The 22,143-nt window shown below is 47.9% G+C and overlaps 1 protein-coding gene across 1 annotated transcript; it reads left to right on the top strand.

Annotated features, from left to right (window-relative positions):
- Nucleotides 1–2,721: 2,721 nt before the first annotated feature.
- Nucleotides 2,722–21,580, top strand: LOC146356463 (vomeronasal type-2 receptor 26-like). The gene is made up of 7 exons (XM_084830131.1): nucleotides 2,722–2,823; nucleotides 3,271–3,507; nucleotides 4,331–4,564; nucleotides 4,898–5,077; nucleotides 9,492–9,713; nucleotides 17,742–17,868; nucleotides 21,513–21,580. The coding sequence occupies exons 1-7, from the start codon at nucleotides 2,722–2,724 to the stop codon at nucleotides 21,578–21,580; spliced, it is 1,170 nt and encodes a 389-aa protein (XP_084686257.1).
- The last annotated feature ends 563 nt before the right edge of the window (nucleotides 21,581–22,143 follow it).

Below are 22,143 nucleotides of genomic sequence, written 5' to 3'. Positions count from 1 at the left end.
CAAAATCCTACAAGCTAGGCTTCAGCAGTATGCGAACCGAGAACTACCGGAAGTTCAAGCTGGGTTTCGAAGAGGCAGAGGAACTAGAGATCAAATCGCCAACATTCGCTGCATCATGGAGAAATCAAGAGAATTCCAGAAAAACGTCTATTTCTGCTTCATTGTCTACGCTAAAGCCTTTGATTGTGTGGATCACAACAAACTGTGGCAAATTCTTAAAGTGATGGGAGTACCAGACCACCTTACCTGTCTCCTGAGAAACCTGTACGAGGGTCAAGAAGCAACAGTCAGAACCAGAGATGGAACAACCGATTGGTTCAAAATTGGGAAAGGAGTACGACAAGGCTGCATATTGTCACCCTGCTTATTTAACTTATATGCAGAGTACATCATGAGAAACGCCGGGTTGGATGAATCACAGGTCGGAATTAAGATTGCTGGGAGAATTATCAACAACCTCCGATATGCAGACGATACCACCCTAATGGCAGAAAGCGAAGAGGATCCAAAGAGCCTCTTGTTGAGGGTGAAAGAGGAGAGTGCAAAAGCTGGTTTGAAACTCAACATTAACAAAACGAAGATCATGGCATCTGGCCCTATCACTTCCTGGCATATAGAAGGGGAAGAGATGGAAGCAGTGACAGATTTTAGTTTCTTGGGCTCCAAGATCACCGCAGACGGTGACTGTAGCCATGAAATTAAAAGACGCTTGCTCCTTGGGAGGAAAGCTATGGCACACCTAGACAGCACAGTAAGAAGCAGAGACATCACCTTGCCAACAAAGGTCCGTCTAATCAAAGCTATGGTTTTCCCAGTAGTAATGTATGGCTGTGAGAGCTGGACTATAAGGAAGGCTGAGCGCCGAAGAACTGATGCTTTCGAACTGTGGTGCTGGAGAAGACTCTTTCGAGTCCCCTGGACTGCAAGGAGGTCAAATCAGTCCATCCTAAAGGAAATCAACCCTGAGTGCTCCTTGGAAGGACAGATACTGAAGCTGAAGTTCAAATATTTGGGCCACCTAATGCGAAGAGAAAACTCTCTGGAAAAGACCCTGATGCTGGGAAAGACTGAAGGCAAAAGGAGAAGGGGACGGCAGAGGATGAGATGCCTAGATAGCAATGAATATGAACTTGAGCACGCTCCGGGAGAGTGCACAGGACAGGAAGGCCTGGCTTGCTATGGTCCATGGGGTCACGAAGAGTCGGACATGACTGAATGACTGAACAACAACAAAAGACATTCTAACTCAGCTTCTGTTATTGTGGTTTTGAGTAATTTCCAAACATTTTTAAGGGTTTTAATCCTCTTGTCCTCCCCTTTCAACTTCCTTTTTACCACTTCTGTCATTTTAGAGAAGTCCAATGATGTGGTTGTGTTGGACTTCCTTGGCAATTTCCCACTTAAATATATATTAAATCTAATAGCACTGTGGTCACTGTTGCCAATTAATTCAACAACATTTATATCTTGTACGAGGTCCTGGGTGACACCAGTTAGGATTCCATCTAGGGTCACCTCCCTTCTGTTGCTTTCCATGACCTTCTGTTCTAGAATGCAGTCATTTAGGGGATCAAGAAATTTAATCGCTTTGTCATGACTGGAACTAAAATAAATTTATCTATTTATTATTTATTTATTCATTACATTTCTATACCGCCCCATAGCCGAAGTACCTTGGGCAGTTTACAAAAGTAAAAACTGCCCAAGACACTATACAAAGTTTAAAAACCATTGACATAAAATCATACAAACATATGCAAACAACATATAATTAAAAAGAACTTTGAACTAAAAACAATTTTTAAAAAACACAACAATAAAACAGCTTAAAACAACACTGCTTAAAATCAGGATACAAAAGTCAGCTAAAGGAACCAGAGTACTAAAAAGGGAAGGCCTACAAGAATAACAGCCTCCTTACCACCTGCTTCAAAACCTTCAGTGATGTCAGTGGGCTCATGACCTCAATTTATCCAGTCAATATGAGGGTTAATTGCAGTCCCTCATAATTACAACACTTCCTTGTTTGATTTCACTCTTGGATTTCTCTTCTCCAGAAGAGACTGCTATGCACCAAAGCCAACTGGACTGGCAGTTGAATTTTCCTTTTACATTGGGAATGAGAGAGAGCATCCTCCATCACAACTGAAAGCAAAAGGCTAGCTTAGGGAGCGAAAGCTGGGCCACATGGCCCACAGCTCTCTCCTTTAACACCATGCTGCCACCTCCCAGCAACAACCTTTGTAGTATGTCCCCAACATTCATGAGTGGGGATCAGCTCTTCTGAGAGACGAATGGCCTGAGTGCCCACCACCCTCCCACTCATGTTCCCCAGCAACTGGTTTTTAGAGGCACCCTGCCTCTGACACAGAGGTAACTTATAGCCACAAGGAGTCGTAGCTAGGAATGGGCAGATTCCCTACCTTTCGTCCTGGCAAGGAATCTCCTCGAGGTGGCGGGCAGTGATCCGTCCTTCCCACCCGAATCCTCTTCTGCCGGCTCTGCTCCATGCTGATTCCATGGAGCCAGCCGCCAGCTGCGTATTGCTGGCGATACGGCTGGCTGCCATTGCCATGCCGTATCGCTGGCTGAATGAGGGCTGACTCCGGATGCAAATGGTGTCCGCTACCCCATTTGCGGCTGTAAAGCCCTCCGGTTAAGCTAATAGCAGCCACTTGCGTCTGGAGTCAGCCCTCACTCAGCAAGCGATCCAGGACAGCAATGGGGGCCGGCCGTATTGCCAGTGATATGGAGCCAGTGGTAGGCTCTGTGGGATCAACGAGGGCAGGATCTGACTGCGGGCAGTTCCAGAAGGAGGTGGAGGTGAGTGGTGCCATTCTGCCACAGACCTGAAGGACAGATTCTTTGGAATCTGGCCTCACTGGGGTCCATGGTGGAATTCTCCATCATCCCTATTCGTAGCCAAGGGCAGCCTTATCCTCCATGGATTTGACTAATCCCTGCTTTAAATCCAAGCTGACTGCTGTCATGACAACTCACAACAACTTTGTCATGCCAGCAAATGCCATAGTTTCACTCTGTGCTGTGTGAAGAGGTTCTAGCATTTCCTCTCCATGTATAATTTTATACACCTCTATCATGTCTTACCTGCACTTTTCTAAGCTAAACAGAGGATCAGGTCTTCTGAGGCCCTTAGATGTATAATGCAAAGAACATGACACTGTATTTTTATTGAACATCATCATCACCTGCAGTGTAGGAGGTTTCAGATACTGGCACATCCTGTCCTTCCTGTTTGCCATTCATGAGATCAATCAGAATCCCGGGCTCCTGCCGAATATCACCCTGGGCTACAATATCTATGAGACCCATTTCCATGGGAGAATGACCTCGGATGCCATGCTAGACCTGCTTGCTGGTGGAGCAATCAACGTTCCAAACTACAGCTGCGGAGGACAGAATAACCTGCTGGCCATTCTGGAAGGGGCTGAATCTGACACCTCCACCCAGATTTCAACCATGTCGGCTGTCTACAAGATCCCACAGGTATGTCAGGAGGAAGTAGGTCAACAAACAACCTCCAGGAAGAAGAGCTGGGACCATCCTGGTCTCTGCTGGTGGTGACAGAGTGGGTCTCCCTAAAGCACTAGTGGGAAGGGAGGGTGGAAGTTGTTCTACAACCCAGCAGTGAAGGGGGGAATGAGAGGTTTGTCATGCTGAACACTAGCCTAGCTAAAGAGGTTGCCCCCATCCCTTATGTCCACTTTAGCCTGAGCCAGGGGACTCTCAGGCCCTGCAGGACACCCTTGAGGCTCAGGGAATAAGGGGTTCAAGCCAACACATCCTGTCTCCAAACCTGAAATTTTAAACTGTAGCAACAACTGAGAGGAAAGCTCTGGAATCTTAACTGGAATGGAGCATATGCGTTCTGTGGAGAGAGGTGATAGTTTATTGCCAAAGGGAAAGGGGAAAGGAACAACGCACAGCAAAACACAACAGTCTTTGGAAACAACACTTTGAGGTAAACAAACAAATAAATAAATAAATAACAACGCTACCTGAACCTGCCCTTTACCGAAGCATGGGTCTTCAAATAGGTCAGGGCCCAGTCGGATCCAGGCCGTTACAAGGATCCCACAGGGGTTGCAACGTCCTTATTTTATTTATTTCATTTCCATACCTCCCTATAGCCGAAGATCTCTGGGAGGCTCACCCACTTAAAACTCTGGCAAATCAGCCAAAGGGTAGCTACATTGCAAATGGACCTTGAGATGTTCTGGTACCTCTCCTTCACAATTTCAGGCTAATAAGTATCTGGATTTTACACTGAAAACAAAACAAAGCACCGGTCTCCTCCTTTCCTCACTAGATCAGTTATGGCTTTGCTGCTCATGTTCTGAAGGCCAGAACTCAGTTCCCGTTTATCTACCGGATGGCCCCAAAGGAAGAAGCCCAGTACGAGGGGGTTGTCCAACTGCTCCTGTATTTTGGATGGACCTGGATCAGTCTCTTTGCTCCAGACAGTGACAATGGAGAGAGGTTCTTGAGTGCTTTGACACCCCTGTTACTCAGCAGTGGGATTTGCATTGCCTTCTCAAGAAGAGTACCACCAAGGCCCCCACCGGAAATGTTCCATCAGGAAGTATTCTCTGTCTGGAGTACAAAAGTCACTGTATTTCTTTACTATACTGACTCATTCAATTCACCTGTTCCACTGATTGTACCACATGACATTGGGACAAAGGTCTGGATCACAACAACTTGTCAGGACATTAACATGCACCTTACTTATGACTCTCATTTGTTCAAGAACTTCCACGGCTCATTCGCCTTTGCAATAAAGACCAAAAGAAAATTAAAATATGACTACCATCAACCATTTTCCTCTTCTCTTGGAGAGTTTTTTGGTAAAGCATTTCATTGTTTCTATTCCAAGCATGCCTTGTCCGTAAAAGCCTGGACAAAATGCATAGAGATAGAGAAACTGGAGACGCTGCCCCAGGAGGAGACTGAGAGAGCCCTGACTCAAGATGGCTACAGTACATACAACAGTGTGCAAGCTGTGGCCCATGCCTTAGATGCTGCATATTCCTCGAGATCGAAGCGGATGTTGAGGGTTCGTGGAGGAGACAGGCTGCAACTTCAAATGCTGCAACCATGGCAGGTATTCCTCTTTATTTTCACTGCACGTCCACAGCATATAGCAGCCCATGGTTGAACTCTGAAATCATTATCCTGGATCCAGACTCAAATACAGGAGTGAGGTCAAATTTTGCCCAATTCTGAGGGAAATCTGGTTTGTGGGCTCCTGGTGGAGGTCTATAATTTTGCGCACTACGGTGACATCAGAACAATCCCCCATGCAGTGGTTGATCCTTTGTGCCCTGAGAGAGATCCATCCTTCTTAGTTGTAGTTGGACTTGGCTCATTCCCAAATCTGTCTCTGCTGTGTCCTATTCCACAGGATCGCCACGCCCCCACTTCAGGGAGGGCCCAACTTCACAGGAGTCCTCTCAGACAGGGGAGCTCTCTCTGTCTCTGCCTATCCTGTTCTATCTGCTGGCTCAGATAACCCTTGGGACAGAAGCCAGAACTGTGTTATATTATTGCTCTGTTGTTGAGAGGCCCAAGTCTCTGCCTAGAAAAAACTGGGGCCTCAGTCTGGATGTCTGGGTCGCTGCACAATTGCCCGCCCTTAACACACAAATGCCTATTATGATGAAGCAATGTATTTTGGCTAATTTTATCTCTCCTTGCTAGAACACCAAGAGAACAGAACTGTTCTGGTACATGTCTTTGTGTTTGGATTTATTTATTTTGGATTGCAACGATTTTACCATCCCTTTATTCTTCCTGTACTGAGCCTTACACAGCCTCCTTGTGTAGTTTGGATCAGTGCTTGCTACTTCTTTGGGAGAGTTTATTGCCCCCTGATCAAAATGGTTTGTTGCAACATTTAGCTGATTCAGTGTGGTGCGACACTTGGGTCCTTCGTGATGGATGAACGCCAATCTGCAGCAACCCTGCTGCCTCCCTGTGGAAAAGGCACATTTTAGGTAGAGATGTCAGAGAATTCTGCCATGGATCTCAGTGAGGCCGAATGCCGGTGCATTCGCCCCCCCCAAATCCGTGATGGAACGAAGCCCCCCTGCCTCCCCACCCTTGAAATGAGCCTGGAATGGAGCACCTACCTACTGCTGTCTGTGCGAACTTGCGAATGGCGGCCGCTTCTTCCATATAGCCATGATAGGCTACGTGAATACTTACGTAGCCTATCACTGCTAACACAGGGACGCCATTTACGTTTCTGTGGAAGCCGTGATAGGCTACTTAAGTATTTATGTAGCCTATCATGGCAAAACTAAGGGAACACAAATGGCGGTGGCTATGGCAGCCACCATTTGTGTTCCCCCTTTTTTCTTTTTTTTTTGTCGTAATAGGCTACGTAAATATTTATGTAACCTATCACGGCAAAACTAAGGGAACGCAAATGGCGGCCGCTGTAGCCACTGCCATTTGCATTCACTGTTTGTTTGTTTGTTTTTGCTGTGATAGGCTATGTAAATATTTATGTAGCCTATTATGGCAAAATACAGGTACACAAATGGTGGCGGCTATGGCAGCCGCCATTTGCGTCCCTGAAGGCTGCCCAGCGGCCAGATGTCCGGCTGTGGGCAGCCCCGGCCAGCGGCTCCGCGGAATATCCATGGAGCGGAGCCAGCTGGGGAGAATTTCGGGGGGAGGGATGGAGCACCTCCCCCCCACCGCGAATGTCACCCTTCGGTAAGGTAAGGGACTTTCGTACATCCCTAATATTAGGACAGTCCTTTCAGTGACTCTTTCTTCCTTAAACGCATGTCTCATGCGATTCTGCTGCATAGTCCCAATCCCCTCCCCCTGACACCCCAGGCAGGCCTGCTTCTGTGCCCCGGCTGTGCCCTGGCAAGGATCTGGCCAAGGAGTGGGGCGACCCCTCCCCCCTTCCCTCTTTTCCCCATCCATGGCCTGTAGGCCTTCTGTCCCCTCCAGAATGGCACAGTAGCGCTGCTTCCAGCATCCACAATCTTTGTGTTTGGATTTATGTATTTGGATGGCAACGATTTTACCATGGCTTTATTCTTCCTGTGCTGAGCTGTCGAAAGACTCCTCATGTCATTCAGATCAGTGCTTGCTACTTCTTTGGGGAGAGTTTATTCCCCCCTGATCAAAACAGTTTGTTGCAACATTTAGCTGATGCAGTGTGGAGCGACTCTATGGAGCTTTGTGACGGATGAACTTTTTCACTCCTGAAAAAGCCTAACCTGGACCCAGAGGATGTTAACAATTATAGGCCAGTGGCCAACATCCCCTTCCTGGGCAAGGTGCTTGAGCGAGTGGTTGTAGGACAGCTCCAGGCACTCTTGAATGAAACGGATTATCTAGATCCATTTCAATCGGGCTTCAGGCCTGGTTTTGGAACGGAAACTGCCTTGGTCGCCCTGTGGGATGACCTCTGCCGGGAGAGGGACAGGGGGAGTGCGACCCTGTTGATTCTCCTGGACCTCTCAGCGGCTTTCGATACCATCGACCATGGTATCCTTCTGGATAGGTTGTCTGGGTTGGGAGTTGGAGGCACTGTACTACAGTGGTTCCGCTCCTACTTGGATGGCCGATTCCAGAAGGTGGTGCTGGGGGATTACTGCTCTGTGCCATGGCAATTGTGCCATGGGGTTCCACAGGGCTCTATTTTATCCCCCATGCTGTTTAACATCTACATGAAACCGCTGGGGGAGGTTATCCGGAGGTGTGGGCTGAGGTGCCATCAATATGCGGATGACACCCAGCTCTACCTCTCTTTTTCATCAAAACCAGGTGAGGCAGTGGCTGTTCTGAACCACTGCCTGGGCACGGTAATGGACTGGATGAGGGCTAATAAACTGAAACTCAATCCAGACAAGACAGAGGTACTGTTAGTGGGTGGTTCGTCTGCCCGGCTAGGTGATATTCAACCTGTTCTGGAGGGGGTTGCACTCCCCCTAAAGGATCAGGTTCGTAGTTTGGGGGTGCTCTTGGATCCAGAAATGTCACTTGAGGCACAGGTGAACTCAGTGGCACGGAGCACTTTTTATCAGCTTAGGCTGGTATACCAACTACGCCCTTATCTGGACAGAGATAGCCTAGCTACAGTTATCCATGCTCTGATAACTTCTCGTCTGGATTACTGCAATGCGTTATACATGGGGCTGCCTTTGAAAACGGTCCGGAAACTTAAGCTGGTCCAAAATAGGGCAGCAAGATTGTTAACAGGGACTGGCCTGCGAGCTCATATTATGCCAGTACTTTTCCAGCTGCACAGGCTGCCAGTCCATTTCCAGGCCCGATTCAAAGTGCTGGTGTTAACATTCAAAGCCCTTAACGGCTTGGGGCCAGGTTACCTGAAGGATCGCCTCCTCCCATATGTGCCTGCCCGGACCTTAAGGTCATCATCAGCAGCCCTTCCCCGTGAGCCCCTGCCAAAGGAAGTGAGGCGGGTGGCTACTAGGAGGAGGGCTTTTTCTGTTGTGGCACCCCGGCTCTGGAATGAGCTCCCTAGTGAGGTTCGCCTGGCGCCTACATTGTACTCCTTTCGGCGCCAGGTGAAGACCTTTTTATTTTCCCAGGCATTTTAGCTTTCTAAATTTTTATCTTTGCTGTTTTAAATCTGTATTTTAAACTCCTGTACTGCTGCTAGGTTTTATTGTGGTTGTATTGTTATATTGTGGTTTTAATGATCTATATATTTTAAATTGTTTTATTGTGTGTTGTTTGGTTTTAGTTTTTGTGAACCGCCCAGAGAGCTTCGGCTATTGGGCGGTATAGAAATGAAATAAATAAATAAATAAATAAATGAACGCCAATCTGCAGCAACCCTGCTGCCTCCCTGTGGAAAAGGCGCATTTTAGGACAGTCCTTTCAGTGACTCTTTCTTCCTTAAATGCATTGCTAATGCGATCCTGCTGCAGAGCACCCCATTCCCTACCCCAGACATCCTGGAAAGGCCTGCTTCTGTGCCCCAGCTGTGACCTGGCAGTGATCTGGCCAAGGAGTGGGGCAACCCCTCCCTGCTCCCTCTTTTCCCTATTCACAATATCGCAGCTGCGCCGTTCCAGGCATTCATGGTAGCACAAAAGCTGCTTTCCCTGTCACAACTTGTAGTCCTTTGGTCCCCTCCAGAATGGCGCAGTAGCACTGCTTCCAGCATCCGCAATATCCCCATAGTGTAGGGGAGGAGAGAGGTGTGGGGGAAACTACGGGTGCTCAATTCGGTGCTCCCATTAAACTTCCCCGAGCAGGGGAGCATGACCCGGGAAAGCGGGTTTTTAGGTAGTGTCTTATGTGCTTGCTTTATGTGCCCTGAGGGACCAAAATCAGGATATGACCAGAAAGTGCCTTTCATTCTGTTTCCATTTAAATTGGGCCCTGGGCTAGATGTTCTGGGTCATGGATAGCTTTCAGTAAATGAGCCTTCCTAGGTTTTGCTTCCTTTCTGGGTGTTTCCTCTGTCATTCTAGCTTCATGTTTTCCTGGACAAGTTTTATAATGCTTCGCTGGACCGACTGTCTTTGGAAGAGAACGCAGAGCTGGCAGCTGACTTTGACCTCGTGAACTGGGTGCAGTTTCCCAACCAGACTCATGCCAGGGTTACAGTGGGGAGTCTAGAGGGACAGGCGCCGCCTGACATAAAGCTCACCATAAACCCCAACGCCGTGGTGTGGCCCTCTCAGCTTTCCAAGGTAAGGGGAAGGACTAGTTTCGTTTGATTGCCTGTGACATCAATTAAGCATGAATAATTCACTGAATAATGGCTGTACTCTTAGGACACTGATGTGGCAGTAAATACCATTGAGCTTAATGGGATTGACCATTGAGCAAACTGGTGCAGAATTGCCCTGTAAAACAGAGCTTTCTCATAGCACCGCGGGCTGGTGAGACTTCATCTCTCCCCATCTGCCTGTTTTCTGATTCTAGTGCAGAGTCAAGGGGAGGTTTTGGGAGGAGGTCTTCCGCATCTGTTCCATAGAGCAATGGCATGATGGCATTCAAACAGGGATGTCAGAGAATTCTGCCATGGATGTCGGTGAGGCTGAATGCCAGTGCATTCGGCCCCCCGAACTCTGTGGCGGAATGGCCTGCCACCCCCCGCCCCCCTGCAGATCCCCCCCCGGGACGAGACTCACCTGGGGCGGATCTTCCGGGTGGCGGTGGCTTCGGCGGTGGCGGCGGCGGCCAGTCTTCTGACCGGCTGCTGCCGCCACCATTTCCAGGCTTGTGTAAAAAAAAAAAGACCTTATAGGCTACGTAAAGATTTACATAGCCTATCAGGGCTAGGTTTTTTTAAAAAAGAAAAAAGACATGATAGGCTATGTAAATCTTTATGTAGCCTATCATGGTTGGGTGGGTTTAAAAAAAAAAACCATGTACGCAAATGGCGGCTATGGCCGCCACCATTTGCGTTCCTTCTTTTTGCCGCGGAGCACAGCCGGCCGTTCGAGGATTCCGGGGGGAGGAACGGAGCGCCTCCCCCCCGGCCAGGAATCCGGGGGGAGGGATGGAATGCCTCCCCCCCCACCATCAACATAATCCGCGAAAGGTAAGTCACTTTCGTACATCCCTACATTCAAGCATTCTGGTCCTGAGCTCCCTGTCCAGGTTGTTCCATGGACGTCCCAATATCTTCCCATAGGAGCAAGGATTGGAGAGGGATTCCCACTGCCACTTCAGAGAACATAGTTCCAGGTGGGGTGTGGGGGTTGGAGTGAACATCATCTGACTAGTAGGGGCTGTTCAATAATAATAGACCCACCCCCAGGCTCTCCCTCCCCTTTCTCCTGCAATACAATAACTGGGAGGTTTCCTCCTATGTCTTCACAGAAATCACTCTTCTTTTCTCTCCCCCCTCCCCGTATTAATTTCTTAACAGCAATCATTATCACAACACAGTGTTCCCCCTGTCCTGTTGCAATCCACTGAAGCTCCAAAGCTTGGAAACTTTGACATTCAGGCTCTTAAATGTGATATTTTAATTCACTGGAATCTCAGTAACGTCGGGAGTACACATTTCAGGAACAAGCCTCATTGACCACAATGGGAGCTACTTCTGAGTAGACACACATATGTTCGTGCTGGGAAACACAGGGACAGGAAACAACTCTTGACTGGTGTCATGGTGAAAGGCCAGGGCCAGGGCCAGGGCCAGGGCCAGCATACCCGACTAGCATACCCGATGTAAGTGCAGGGGTTCAGACACACAACAACTATACCACAGGGAACCTGACTTAAGGAAAAGAATCAGGCTATAAGCATTCTCAAGAAATCCAGTTTTTTGGGCGATAAAATCAAGGCTGACTGCTGGATGGCACAACTTCAATTATCCCTAAAAACCTCCAGATATAGTCACCTTAGAGTAAATTGCTCATGGAGATCCCCCCCACACACACACACACACTCACACAAACACCCTACTTTGCGGACAGAGAGAGATTTCAATCCCTCCAGAGACAAACAGAGACACTGCTTCCAAGCCTAGCACCAGCACAGGATCCAGTTCCGCTATCCACAGGGACACATCCTGGATCCATTCTAATTCTCTTCCCCTACCCAAGCTTCCACATTTATTCTTCACCAGTTTCCGATCCTCAGCTAAAGACCCACAACAGCTGATGGACTTCACTGACAAGAGAGTTTTTAATATATTACACAAAAAACCTATAAAAAAGGTTACTATAGTCAGCAGATTGCTGTGATAAAGGAGAGAGAGAGAGAGAGAGAGAGAGAGAGAGAGAGAGAGAGAGAGTTTCACTGGTTCCCAGTCAGCCTCAGGGTGCAAATCAAGGTGCTGGTACATTTCAACCCCTACCCAGAATAGGCATGAGGTACCAGACAGAACCCCCTTCATGGATCACTGCCTTGTTGTGGCGAAGGGGCTTGCGTAACTCAGTGAAGTCATAAGCTATGCCGTGCAGGGCCACCCAAGACAGACAGGTCATGGCAGAGAGTTCTGACAAAATGTGGTCCACCAGAGAAGGAAATGGCAACCCACTCCAGTATTCTTGCCAAGAAAACCCCATGGAACGTATCACAAGGCTAAAAGATATGATGCCGGAAGATGAGCCCCTCAGGTCGGAAGGTGTCCAATATACTACTGGGGAAGAGCAGAGGGTATTTCCAAGTAGCGCCAGAAAGAGTGAAGTGGCTGGGCCAAAGCCGAAAGGACACTCAGCTGTGGATGTGTCTGCTGGTGAAGAGAAAGACAGATGCTGTAAAGAACAATATTGTTTAGGAACCTGGAATGTAAGATCCATGAATCAAGGTAAGCTGGAGGTGGTCAGACATGAGATGGCAAGATTGAACATCGACATCTTGGGAATCAGCGAACTAAAATGGACAAGCATGGGTGAATTAAATTCAGGTGACCATCATATCTACTACTGTGGGCACGAATCCCTGAGAAGAAATGGAGTAGCACTCATAGTCAACAAAAGGGTGGGAAAAGCAGTACTGGGGTAAAATCTCAAAAATGACAGAATGATCTTAGTACGAATCCAAGGCAAGCCATTCAACATCACAGTAATTCAAGTCTGGGCCCCAACCACTGAGGCCAAAGAAGCTGAGGTTGATCGGTTCTATGAAGGCCTACAACACCTTCTAGAACTAACACCAAAAAAAATGTTCTTTTCATCATAGGGGATTGGAATGCCAAAGTAGGAAGTCAAGAAATCACCAGGATGACAGGCAAGCATGGCCTTGGTGTACAAAATGAAACAGGACAAAGGTTAATAGAGTTTTGCCAAGAGAACACGCTGTTTATAGCAAACACTCTTTTCCAACAGCACAAGAGACAACTCTACACTAGGGATGGCGGAGAATTTCTCCCCGAAACTTCGGGGGGCCGAGCGCCAACATGTTCGGCCCCCCGAACAAGTTTCAGGAGAAATCCTCCGAACCCCCCCACCCCCCGCACCCCCCCCGGGACGGGACTTACCTTCCCTGAATGTCCCTCCCGGAGGCGGGTCCGGCTGGCGGTTTGTCGGGTGTTCGAGCGGGGCGGGAGCGGCAGCCGGTCTTTCGACCGGGTGCCGCCGCCGCCATTGCAATAAAAGAAAAAAAAAAAAAGTCCCCTGATAGGCTACGTGATGATTCACGTAGCCTATCACGGCTAGATTTGCAAAGTCAGCCATGATAGGCTACGTCAATCGTCACGTAGCCTATCACGGGTGACTTAAAAAAAAAAAGTGTGTACGGATAATGGCAGCCCCCATAGGGAGCCGCCATTCCCGTTCCTTATTTGGTCGCTGTAGTCTACGTAAATGTTTACGTAGACTACGGCGAAAATAAGGGCAACGCTATTTGCGTTGCCCTTATTTTCGCCGTAGTCTACGTAAACATTTACGTAGACTACAGCAACTAAATAAGGAACGTGAATGGCGGCTCCCTATGGGGGCCGCCATTCGCATACGCGCTTTTTTTTTTTTTTAAGTCACCCGTGATAGGCTACATGACGATTGACGTAGCCTATCACGGCTGACTTTGCTGATCTAGCCGTGATAGGCTACGTGAATCGTCACGTAGCCTATCAGGGGGCGTTTTTTTTTTTTTTAAACTTTCGCGTTCACGGCCGGGCGAGGCGGCAAGCCTCCTCCCCGGCCTGAATTTCGGCCGGGCGAGGCGGGAAGCCTCCCCCCCGGCCTGAATTTCGGCTGGGCGAGGCGGGAAGCCTCCCCCCCCCGGCCTGAACTTCGCGGGGGGAGCAGCGAAGCGCTCCCCCCCACCGCGAACAAGCTGCGAGAAAAGGTAAGTGACTTTCGTCCACCCCTACTCTACACATGGACATCGCCAGATGGTCAATATCGAAATCAGATTAATTATGTCCTTTGCAGCCAAAGATGGAGAAGCTCCATACAGTCAGTCAAAACAAGACCTGGAGCTGACTGTGGCTCAGATCATGAGCTGCTTCTTGCAAATTTTCGGCTTAAATTGAAGAATGTAGGGAAAACCACTAAACCATTCAGGTATGACCTAAATCATATCCCTTATGAATATACCGTGGAGGTGAGGAATAGATTTCAGGGATTAGACCTGATAGACAGAGTGCCCGAGGAACTATAGACGGAGGTCCGTAACATTGTTCAGGAGGCAGCAACGAAATCCGTCCTAAAGAAAAAGAAATGCAAGAAAGCCAAGTGGCTGTCTGATGAGGCTTTACAAGTAGCTGAGGAATGAAGGGAAGCGAAAAGCAAGGGAGAAAGGGGAAGATATATCCAACTGAATGCAGAGTTCCAGAGAATAGCAAGGAGAGACAAGAAGGCCTTCTTAAATGAACAATGCAAAGAAATGGAGGAAAACAACAGAATGGGAAAGACTAGAGATCTCTTCAAGAAAACTGGAGATCTCAAAGTAACATTTTGTACAAAGACAGGCATGATAAAGGACAAAGAAGGAAAACCTAAAGGACAAACCTGACAGAAGCAGATGAGATTAAGAAGAGGTGGCAAGAATACACAGAAGAACTATACAGGAAAGATCTGAATGTCCCTGATAACCATGATAGTGCGGTCACTGAACTTGAGCCGGACATCCTCGAGAGTGAAGTCAAGTGGGATTTTAAAATCCTAAAAGATGATGCTGTGAAAGTGCTGCATTCAATATGAAACAAATTTGGAGCACTCAGCAATGGCCGCAAGACTGGAAAAGGTCAGTTTACATTCCAATTCCAAAGAAGGGCAACGCCAAGGAGGGTTCAAACTACCGCACAATTGCGCTCATTTCACATGCCAGCAAGGTGATGCTCAAAATCCTACAAGCTAGGCTTCAGCAGTATGCGAACCGAGAACTACCGGAAGTACAAGCTGGGTTGTGCTCGGTTGTACGAACCGCCGCCGAACTCCCGCCGGGACCCGCTGCCGAGAGGGACATTCAAGGGAGGTAAGTCCCATCCTGGGGGGTAGGCGGGGGGGGCAGAGAATTTCACCAACAATTTTGGGGCCTCCCCGAGATTCGTGGAGATATTCTCCGCTCTTACGTAAGTGTTTACGTAGCCTATCACAGCAAAACTAAGGGAACGCAAAGGGTGGTGGCTACGGCGTTCTGTTTGCGTTCCGTTTTTTTTGGCCCTGATAGGTTACGTAAATATTTAAGTAGCCTATTACGGCAAAAATAAAAAAAAAGGGAACGCAAATGGCATAGTGGCCGCCGTTTACGTTCCCTTCCCCCCCCCATAATAGGCTACGTAAATCTTTACGTTACTTGTCAGGGCAAAAAAAATCGGAACGCAAATTGCAGCTGCCGTAGCCTCCGCCATTCGCGTTCGCTGTTTTTTGTAGGTTTTTTTGTCATGATTGGCTACGTAAAGATTTACATCGCTTATCATGGCAAAATACAGGGATTCATATACATCCCTGCAGGCTGCTCAGCGGCTGGATGTCCGGCTACAGGCGGCCCCGTCTGGTGGCTCCGCAGAATCTCCATGGAGTGCAGCGGGCCGGGGGAGAATTTCAGGGGGAGGGACGGAGTGCCTCCCCCCCACCAAGAATGTCACCCTTCGAAAAGGTAAGTGACTTTCATACATCCCTAATTTTACGACAGTCCTTTCAGTGACTCTTTCTTCCTTAAACACATGTCTCATGTGATCCTGCTGCATAAAAGCTGCATTCCCCATTCAAAGCTTGTAGCCCTTGGTTCCCCTCCAGAATGGCACAGTAGTCCTGCTTCCAGCATCCACAATATCCCCATAGTGGAGGGGAGGAGAGAGGTGTGGGGGAAACTACGGGTGCTCAATTTAGTGCTCCCATTAAACTTCCCCGAGCAGGGGAGCATGAACCGGGAAAGCGGGTTTTTAGGTAGTGTCTTACGTGCTTGCTTTATGCTCCCTGAGGGACCAAAATCAGGATATGACCAGAAAGTGCCTTTCATTCTGTTTCCATTTAAACTGGGCCCTGGGCTAGATGTTCTGGGTCACAGCTTTATCACGGCTTTTATCACGGCTGACTTTGGAGATCTAGCCGTGATAGGCTACGTTAATCGTTACGTAGCCTATAACGGGTTTGTTTGTTTTTTACTTCACTTTTAATGGCAGCGGCAGCAGCCGGTCCAAAGACCGGCTGCTGCCCCCACCCCTGACGAAAACCCGCCGAACCGCCGCCGGGACCCACCGCCGGGAGGGACAATCGTCAAAGGTAAGTCCCATCCCGGGGGGGGCGGGGGGGGTGGAGAATTTCACTGCCAATTTCGGGGGGCCGAATGCGTTGGCACTCGGCCCCCCGAAGTTTCGGGGAGAAATTCTCCCCCATCCCTACTAGAGATCAAATCACCAACATTCGCTGGATCATGGAGAAAGCAAGAGAATTCCAGAAAAACGTCTATTTCTGCTTCATTGAGTACTCTAAAGCCTTTGATTTTGTGGATCACAACAAACTGTGGCAAATTCTTAAAGAGATGGGAGTACCAGACCACCTTACCTGTCTCCTGAGAAACCTGTACGAGGGTCAAGAAGCAACAGTCAGAACCAGAGATGGAACAACCGATTGGTTCAAAATTGGGAAAGGAGTACAACAAGGCTGCATATTGTCACCCTGCTTATTTAACTTATATGCAGAGTACATCATGAGAAATGCTGTGTTGGATGAATCACAGGTTGGAATTAAGATTGCTGGGAGAATTATTAACAACCTCCGATATGCAGACGATACCACCCTAATAGCAGAAAGTGAAGAGGATCTCAAGAGCCTCTTGTTGAGGGTGAAAGAGGAGAGTGCAAAAGCTGGTTTGAAACTCAACATTCAAAAAACGAAGATCATGGCATCTGGCCCCATCACTTCCTGGCATATAGAAGGGGAAGAAATGGAAGCAGTGACAGATTTTACTTTCTTGGGCTCCAAGATCACCGCAGACGGTGACTGTAGCCATGAAATTAAAAGACGCTTGCTCCTGGCGAGGAAAGCTATGGCAAACCTAGACAGCATAGTAAGAAGCAGAGACATCACCTTGCCGACAATGGTCCGTCTAATCAAAGCTATGGTTTTCCCAGTAGTAATGTATGGCTGTGAGAGCTGGACTATAAGGAAGGCTGAGCGCTGAAGAATTAATGCTTTTGAACTGTGGTGCTGGAGAAGACTCTTACGAGTCCCCTGGACTGCAAGGAGGTCAAATCAGTCCATCCTAAAGGAAATCAACCCTGAGTGCTCATTGGAAGGACAGATACTCAAACTGAAGCTCCAATATTTTGGCCACCTAATGCGAAGAGAAAACTCTCTGGAAAAGACCCTGATGCTGGGAAAGACTGAAGGCAAAAGGAGAAGGGGATGGCAGAGGATGAGATGGCTAGATAGCATCACCGATGCAATGAATATGAACTTGAGCACACTCCGGGAAAGAGCGCAGGACAGGAAGGCCTGGCGTGCTATGGTCCATGGGGTCACGAAGAGTCGGACACGACTGAACGACAGAACAACAACAACAACAACAACCAGACAGAACAATTCCTTCCCCAGGTCAGGACTCCCCCCCAAAGTGCACTCTTACAATATCTGAGCAGGCCTTGCTCTCACTGAGGCAACCACTGAGGTTAGGCAGATGAAAGTAAGGGGGAAAGGCAGCAGAAGTGAGCAGTTGAACCAAACGTGCTTCCCACAGAATAAGAGCCTGGAGTCTCTGGGACCAGGCAGGGTTCCTCCTGGGTTTGTCTCCTTCTCAAAACCACGAATCCTTTCCACAGAGACAAATGCACCTAATAATTGTTCCTTGGTGCTCCTTCTCTTTGTTGCTAGACTGTGCCTCGTTCCAGGTGCGTCAAGAGCTGTCGCCCTGGGCATGCCAAGGAGGTCAAGGAAGGAGAGCCGCCTTGCTGCTATGCCTGTGCGCCATGTGCAGAAGGGTCAATCTCCATGCAGGAAGGTGGGTGACCTCACAAGAAACGGAAATGGGGGCAATTTTGGAGCTTGCCAAACATTATGCTTATAAAGGAAGGATCTCTTCCAGTTCTCCCTACCATCTAAAATTAGGTATGTTTCCCCCTCAGAGAGCGGGGCTTTTTGGTCGTGGCACCCTGTCCTTGGAATGGAGGCTTGCATAAAGCATTCTCATTTGTTCAGCCATTCCAGCCTGTAAAATGAGTCTGGTTTTAATGATGGTTTGACCCATCCTGCTAAATGCCTTGTATATGTGATTATTTTTATTTAGTCTTTCAACTAATTATGATGACCCACATGCAAATAACTGTAGGACTTGGATTATGTTAGTGTGTCATCACCATGAGAAGGGACTGAAGTGTCATAAAAACTGTTCTCATGCGGACAAGCTCTAAATCCTTGCAGAGCATCTCTGGACTCTTGAATCACATGGTTCCAAGGGACACAGACTTAGGGTGAAGCTTCACCTCCTTAACAGAGTGTGAGAATATTAAAAGCCAACCTCTTCACCAAGACAGATTTTTCAGGCGGCCACTGGAAATAGACTCACCATTGATGATGTTAGGCAGGCAACCAGAAAGATATTTCGAGGATGCTTCCACCGCCTTAATGATTCTGAAACTGAATTACAAAACAACTAGCCAGGTCCACCTACTTGGGTTATTGTAAAGAAAAAAAGTGGGGCTTATTGACATGGAAATGTGAATTTCGAAATAAACCCCAAGATCTGTGTCTATTCGGGACCTTCAGAGGGGTGCCCCATTGCAGACACTCAAGCTGCTACATCAAAATATTGGGGTCCATCAGGGGGTATGGTAAGTTTCTCTGAAAATGGCTATTTCTGGCATGGAACTGCCTCACCTATGAGGTCTCTCAGAACTAGCCAGGCTGATGACAAGTGTCAGATTTGAAATGGTGAGGCCTGAGTTCAAATCCTTCCTCAGAGTGGGGGCTTACTGCCTTGGGCCATTCACTGCCACACATCCCAACCTAACTCACAGGATTATTGTGAGCACAACATAGGATATTTGTGTCATATTATTTTATTTACACACATTGGAATACACCACTATTGAGCCTACTCTCAGGGTAGTGTACAATTTATTTATATTTTTGTAAAGTTATTTATTTACAACATTTTTATCCCTACCTTTCCCAAAATTACTCTCTCCCAACAGGCTCAGATCAATAAAAAGAGGGAGGGGGAGAAAGACATCCTGTCACAAGGTTGGCACACTAAATTTTGAAGACAAGGAAGGGAAGGGGAGTGGTGGGAAGGCCTCTCTTCATCCCTCCTAAACATTTTGTCTCCCATCTTGCCATCTTTCGTCCACATAATAAAATAGAAAAGAGACTGCTGTGGATGTATATTGATGTGAGTGAAAACGAACTCACTCTTCTTCTCAGATGCAGACCATTGCAGCAAGTGCCCAGTGCATCAGCAGCCTAGCCAGGACAGAGATCATTGTGTCCCCAAGATTATAATCTTCCTGTCCTATGAAGAACCTTTGGGGATCACCCTGGCTTCCTTTGCTCTATTCTTCTGCTTAACCACAGGAGTCATGTTGGGAATCTTCATTAAATACTTTGAAACTCCTCTAGTCAAAGCCAACAACCGGGACCTCTCCTACCTTCTCCTTGTCTCCCTCTTCATGTCCTTTGCATCCTCTTTCCTATTCATTGGCCAGCCAAGAAAAGTGACATGCCTGCTCCAACAAACAACATTCAGCATCATCTTCTCAGTTGCTGTCTCTTCTGTTTTGGCCAAAACGATCACTGTGGTGCTGGCCTTCCTGGCCACTAAGCCAGGGACTGGGGTGAGAAGATGGCTGGGAAAGAGTTTGGCCAATGTCATCATCCTTTCTTGTTCTGGTGTCCAAGTTGTCCTCTGCATTATCTGGCTGGCCGTCTCTCCACCCTTCCCTGACTCTGACATGCACTCCCAGCCTGGACAGATTATCCTGCAATGCAACGAAGGTTCCGTCACCATGTTTTACACTGCCCTTGGCTACATGGGCTTCTTGGCTGCCATCTGCTTCACATTGACTTTCCTAGCAAGGAAGCTGCCTGGGGCTTTCAATGAAGCCAAACTGATCCCTTTCAGCATGCTGGTCTTTTGCAGTGTTTGGCTGTCCTTTGTGCCCACCTACCTGAGCACCAAGGGGAAATACATGGTGGCGGTGCAGGTCTTCTCCATCTTGGCCTCCAGTGCTGGCTTGCTGGGCTGCATCTTTCTTCCCAAATGCTACATTATTTTATGGAGGCCTGACCTGAATACAAAAGAGCATCTCGTAATCAAAACAAAAGATGACCCTGAGTGCTAAGAATGGGGAATGATTCTTCTCCTGCCAGAATCTTGTTCTAAACCATAGTTCCTGTGGTGGCAGGAAACTAATCTAGAATGGATGAAGGGCTGGTTAATTTTTAGGATGTCAGAGAATTCTGCTGCAGACTCAAATGAGGCCGGATTCCAGAGAATCTGACCTCCGGATTCCGCAGTGGAATGGCATCACTGACCTCCAGTTCTGGACGATTTCGTGCGGAGCAGCTAGGGATGTTAGAAAATTCCTCCATGGCTCTCAGTGAGGCCGAATGCCAGTGCATTTTGCCCCCCGATATCTGTGGTGGAATGAAGCCACTGTCCCACCCACAAAAGGTGCACGAAACAGAGCACGTACCTCCTGCCATCCGTGCTGACTTGCCAATGGCTGCTGCTCTGCAGCCGCCATTCTCTTCCTCATCATAACCAATAATTACGTAGATAATTACCTATCACGGCTAATGCAGGGACACCATTTGTGTCCCTGTGGAGGCCGTGATAGGCTACGTAAGTATTTACATAGCCTATCACGGCAAGCAAAAAAACCCCAAACAACAGCGTACGCAAATGGTGCCGGCTACAGCGGCCGCCATTTGCGTTCCCTTTTTTCGCCTTTTTAGCCTACGTAAATATTTACGTAAGCTATTACGGCGAAAAAAAGGGGAACGCAAATAGCGTAGTGGATTCAATACACTTTCTCAAATCACAGTGGATGACGGAAGGAAAGATCCCTAACAAGCTATGAAAAAGAAACGGAACGGATTTCATAACATTTGTACATCACTAGTTAATTTCAAGTGGGCTCCAGGCTGATCTAGAAAGGGGAGGTCCAACTGCCTTCCTCTTTATCTCCCCATAGTCTTGCTCCTGGAGGCATATTGGGGCTCAGTCTATCTTGGAGCATCTCAGTAGCGCCACTACTCAGGAGTGCTGCAGAGTAGCACTGCAGTCTCCAGCCCATCGAACATGACAAAAAGAGACAACCCTAAGGAACAATCTCAACTTCCATATTTCCGTTGTATTACATTGTAGGCCATCAAAATCTTGTGGATCCCTGGGGAGTATCTATTTCCTGAAATGTGTTTAATTTACAAAATATAAACGTTGATAGCACACTTGCAGTTTCTTTTCCCCCCTTGAGATTATCCGGACAAGCTTTTTTATTCAATGGATAAAGAAGACACACCAATCTGAAAGTCAGGCAGGTAATGCTAGACCCACCATACAAGCATTTGGATTAAAAACGACTGGGGTCCCAAACCCACCAGAGACAAATGGGTCCTCTCCTGGTTGTCCTTTCCTCCTTTCAGGTTGCTATCTAGCCAAAGAAGCCACGGTGTCTGCTTTTTCATTGCAGGTTGGTTGTGCAGAGGAGTGACGGGTGCCGTTCATATGTTTCTTCTTCTTCTTCTTCTTCTTCTTCTTCTTCTTCTTCTTCTTCTTCTTCTTCTTCTTCTTCTTCTTCCTCTTCCTCTTCTTCCTCTTCCTCTTCTTCTTCTTCTCCTCCTCCTCCTCCTCCTCCTCCTCCTTCTCCCCGCTCTTCTGCTTTCAAAAAGGGAATTTGAATTCTCTTCTCCGCAGTCCACGCCCAATGCTCTTCACCAGTCTGCCTATTTATGAGGGACGTCACAGGTCCCTCCTTTCACTGGTGAAATAGAAATCCTTTCCCAGCACACACCAATTTCCACCTGAATTCCATACTTAGAGCAGCTCATAGGAGATCATATGTTCTGGCGCTGGCTGCCACAGCATGTCCAACAGGAGGTTCTGCACCCCGGGGAGAGAGAGAGAAAGAGAGGGAGAGAGAGAGAGAGATCCTGACTCAAGAAGATTTCTTCTTCCGAAGATTCAGCAAGCACCTTTGCCCCAGCACTTAAAGCTCGCTACAGCATATTCAGAAATGCCATGCTGGATCGGACCAAGGGTCCATCTCGTCCAGCA

The sequence above is a fragment of the Heloderma suspectum genome, chromosome 2, assembly GCF_057233095.1.
Source record: "Heloderma suspectum isolate Gila_16-S chromosome 2, 16-S_ref, whole genome shotgun sequence".
NCBI lineage: Eukaryota > Metazoa > Chordata > Lepidosauria > Squamata > Helodermatidae > Heloderma > Heloderma suspectum.
This window is presented reverse-complemented; position numbering and strand designations above follow the sequence as displayed.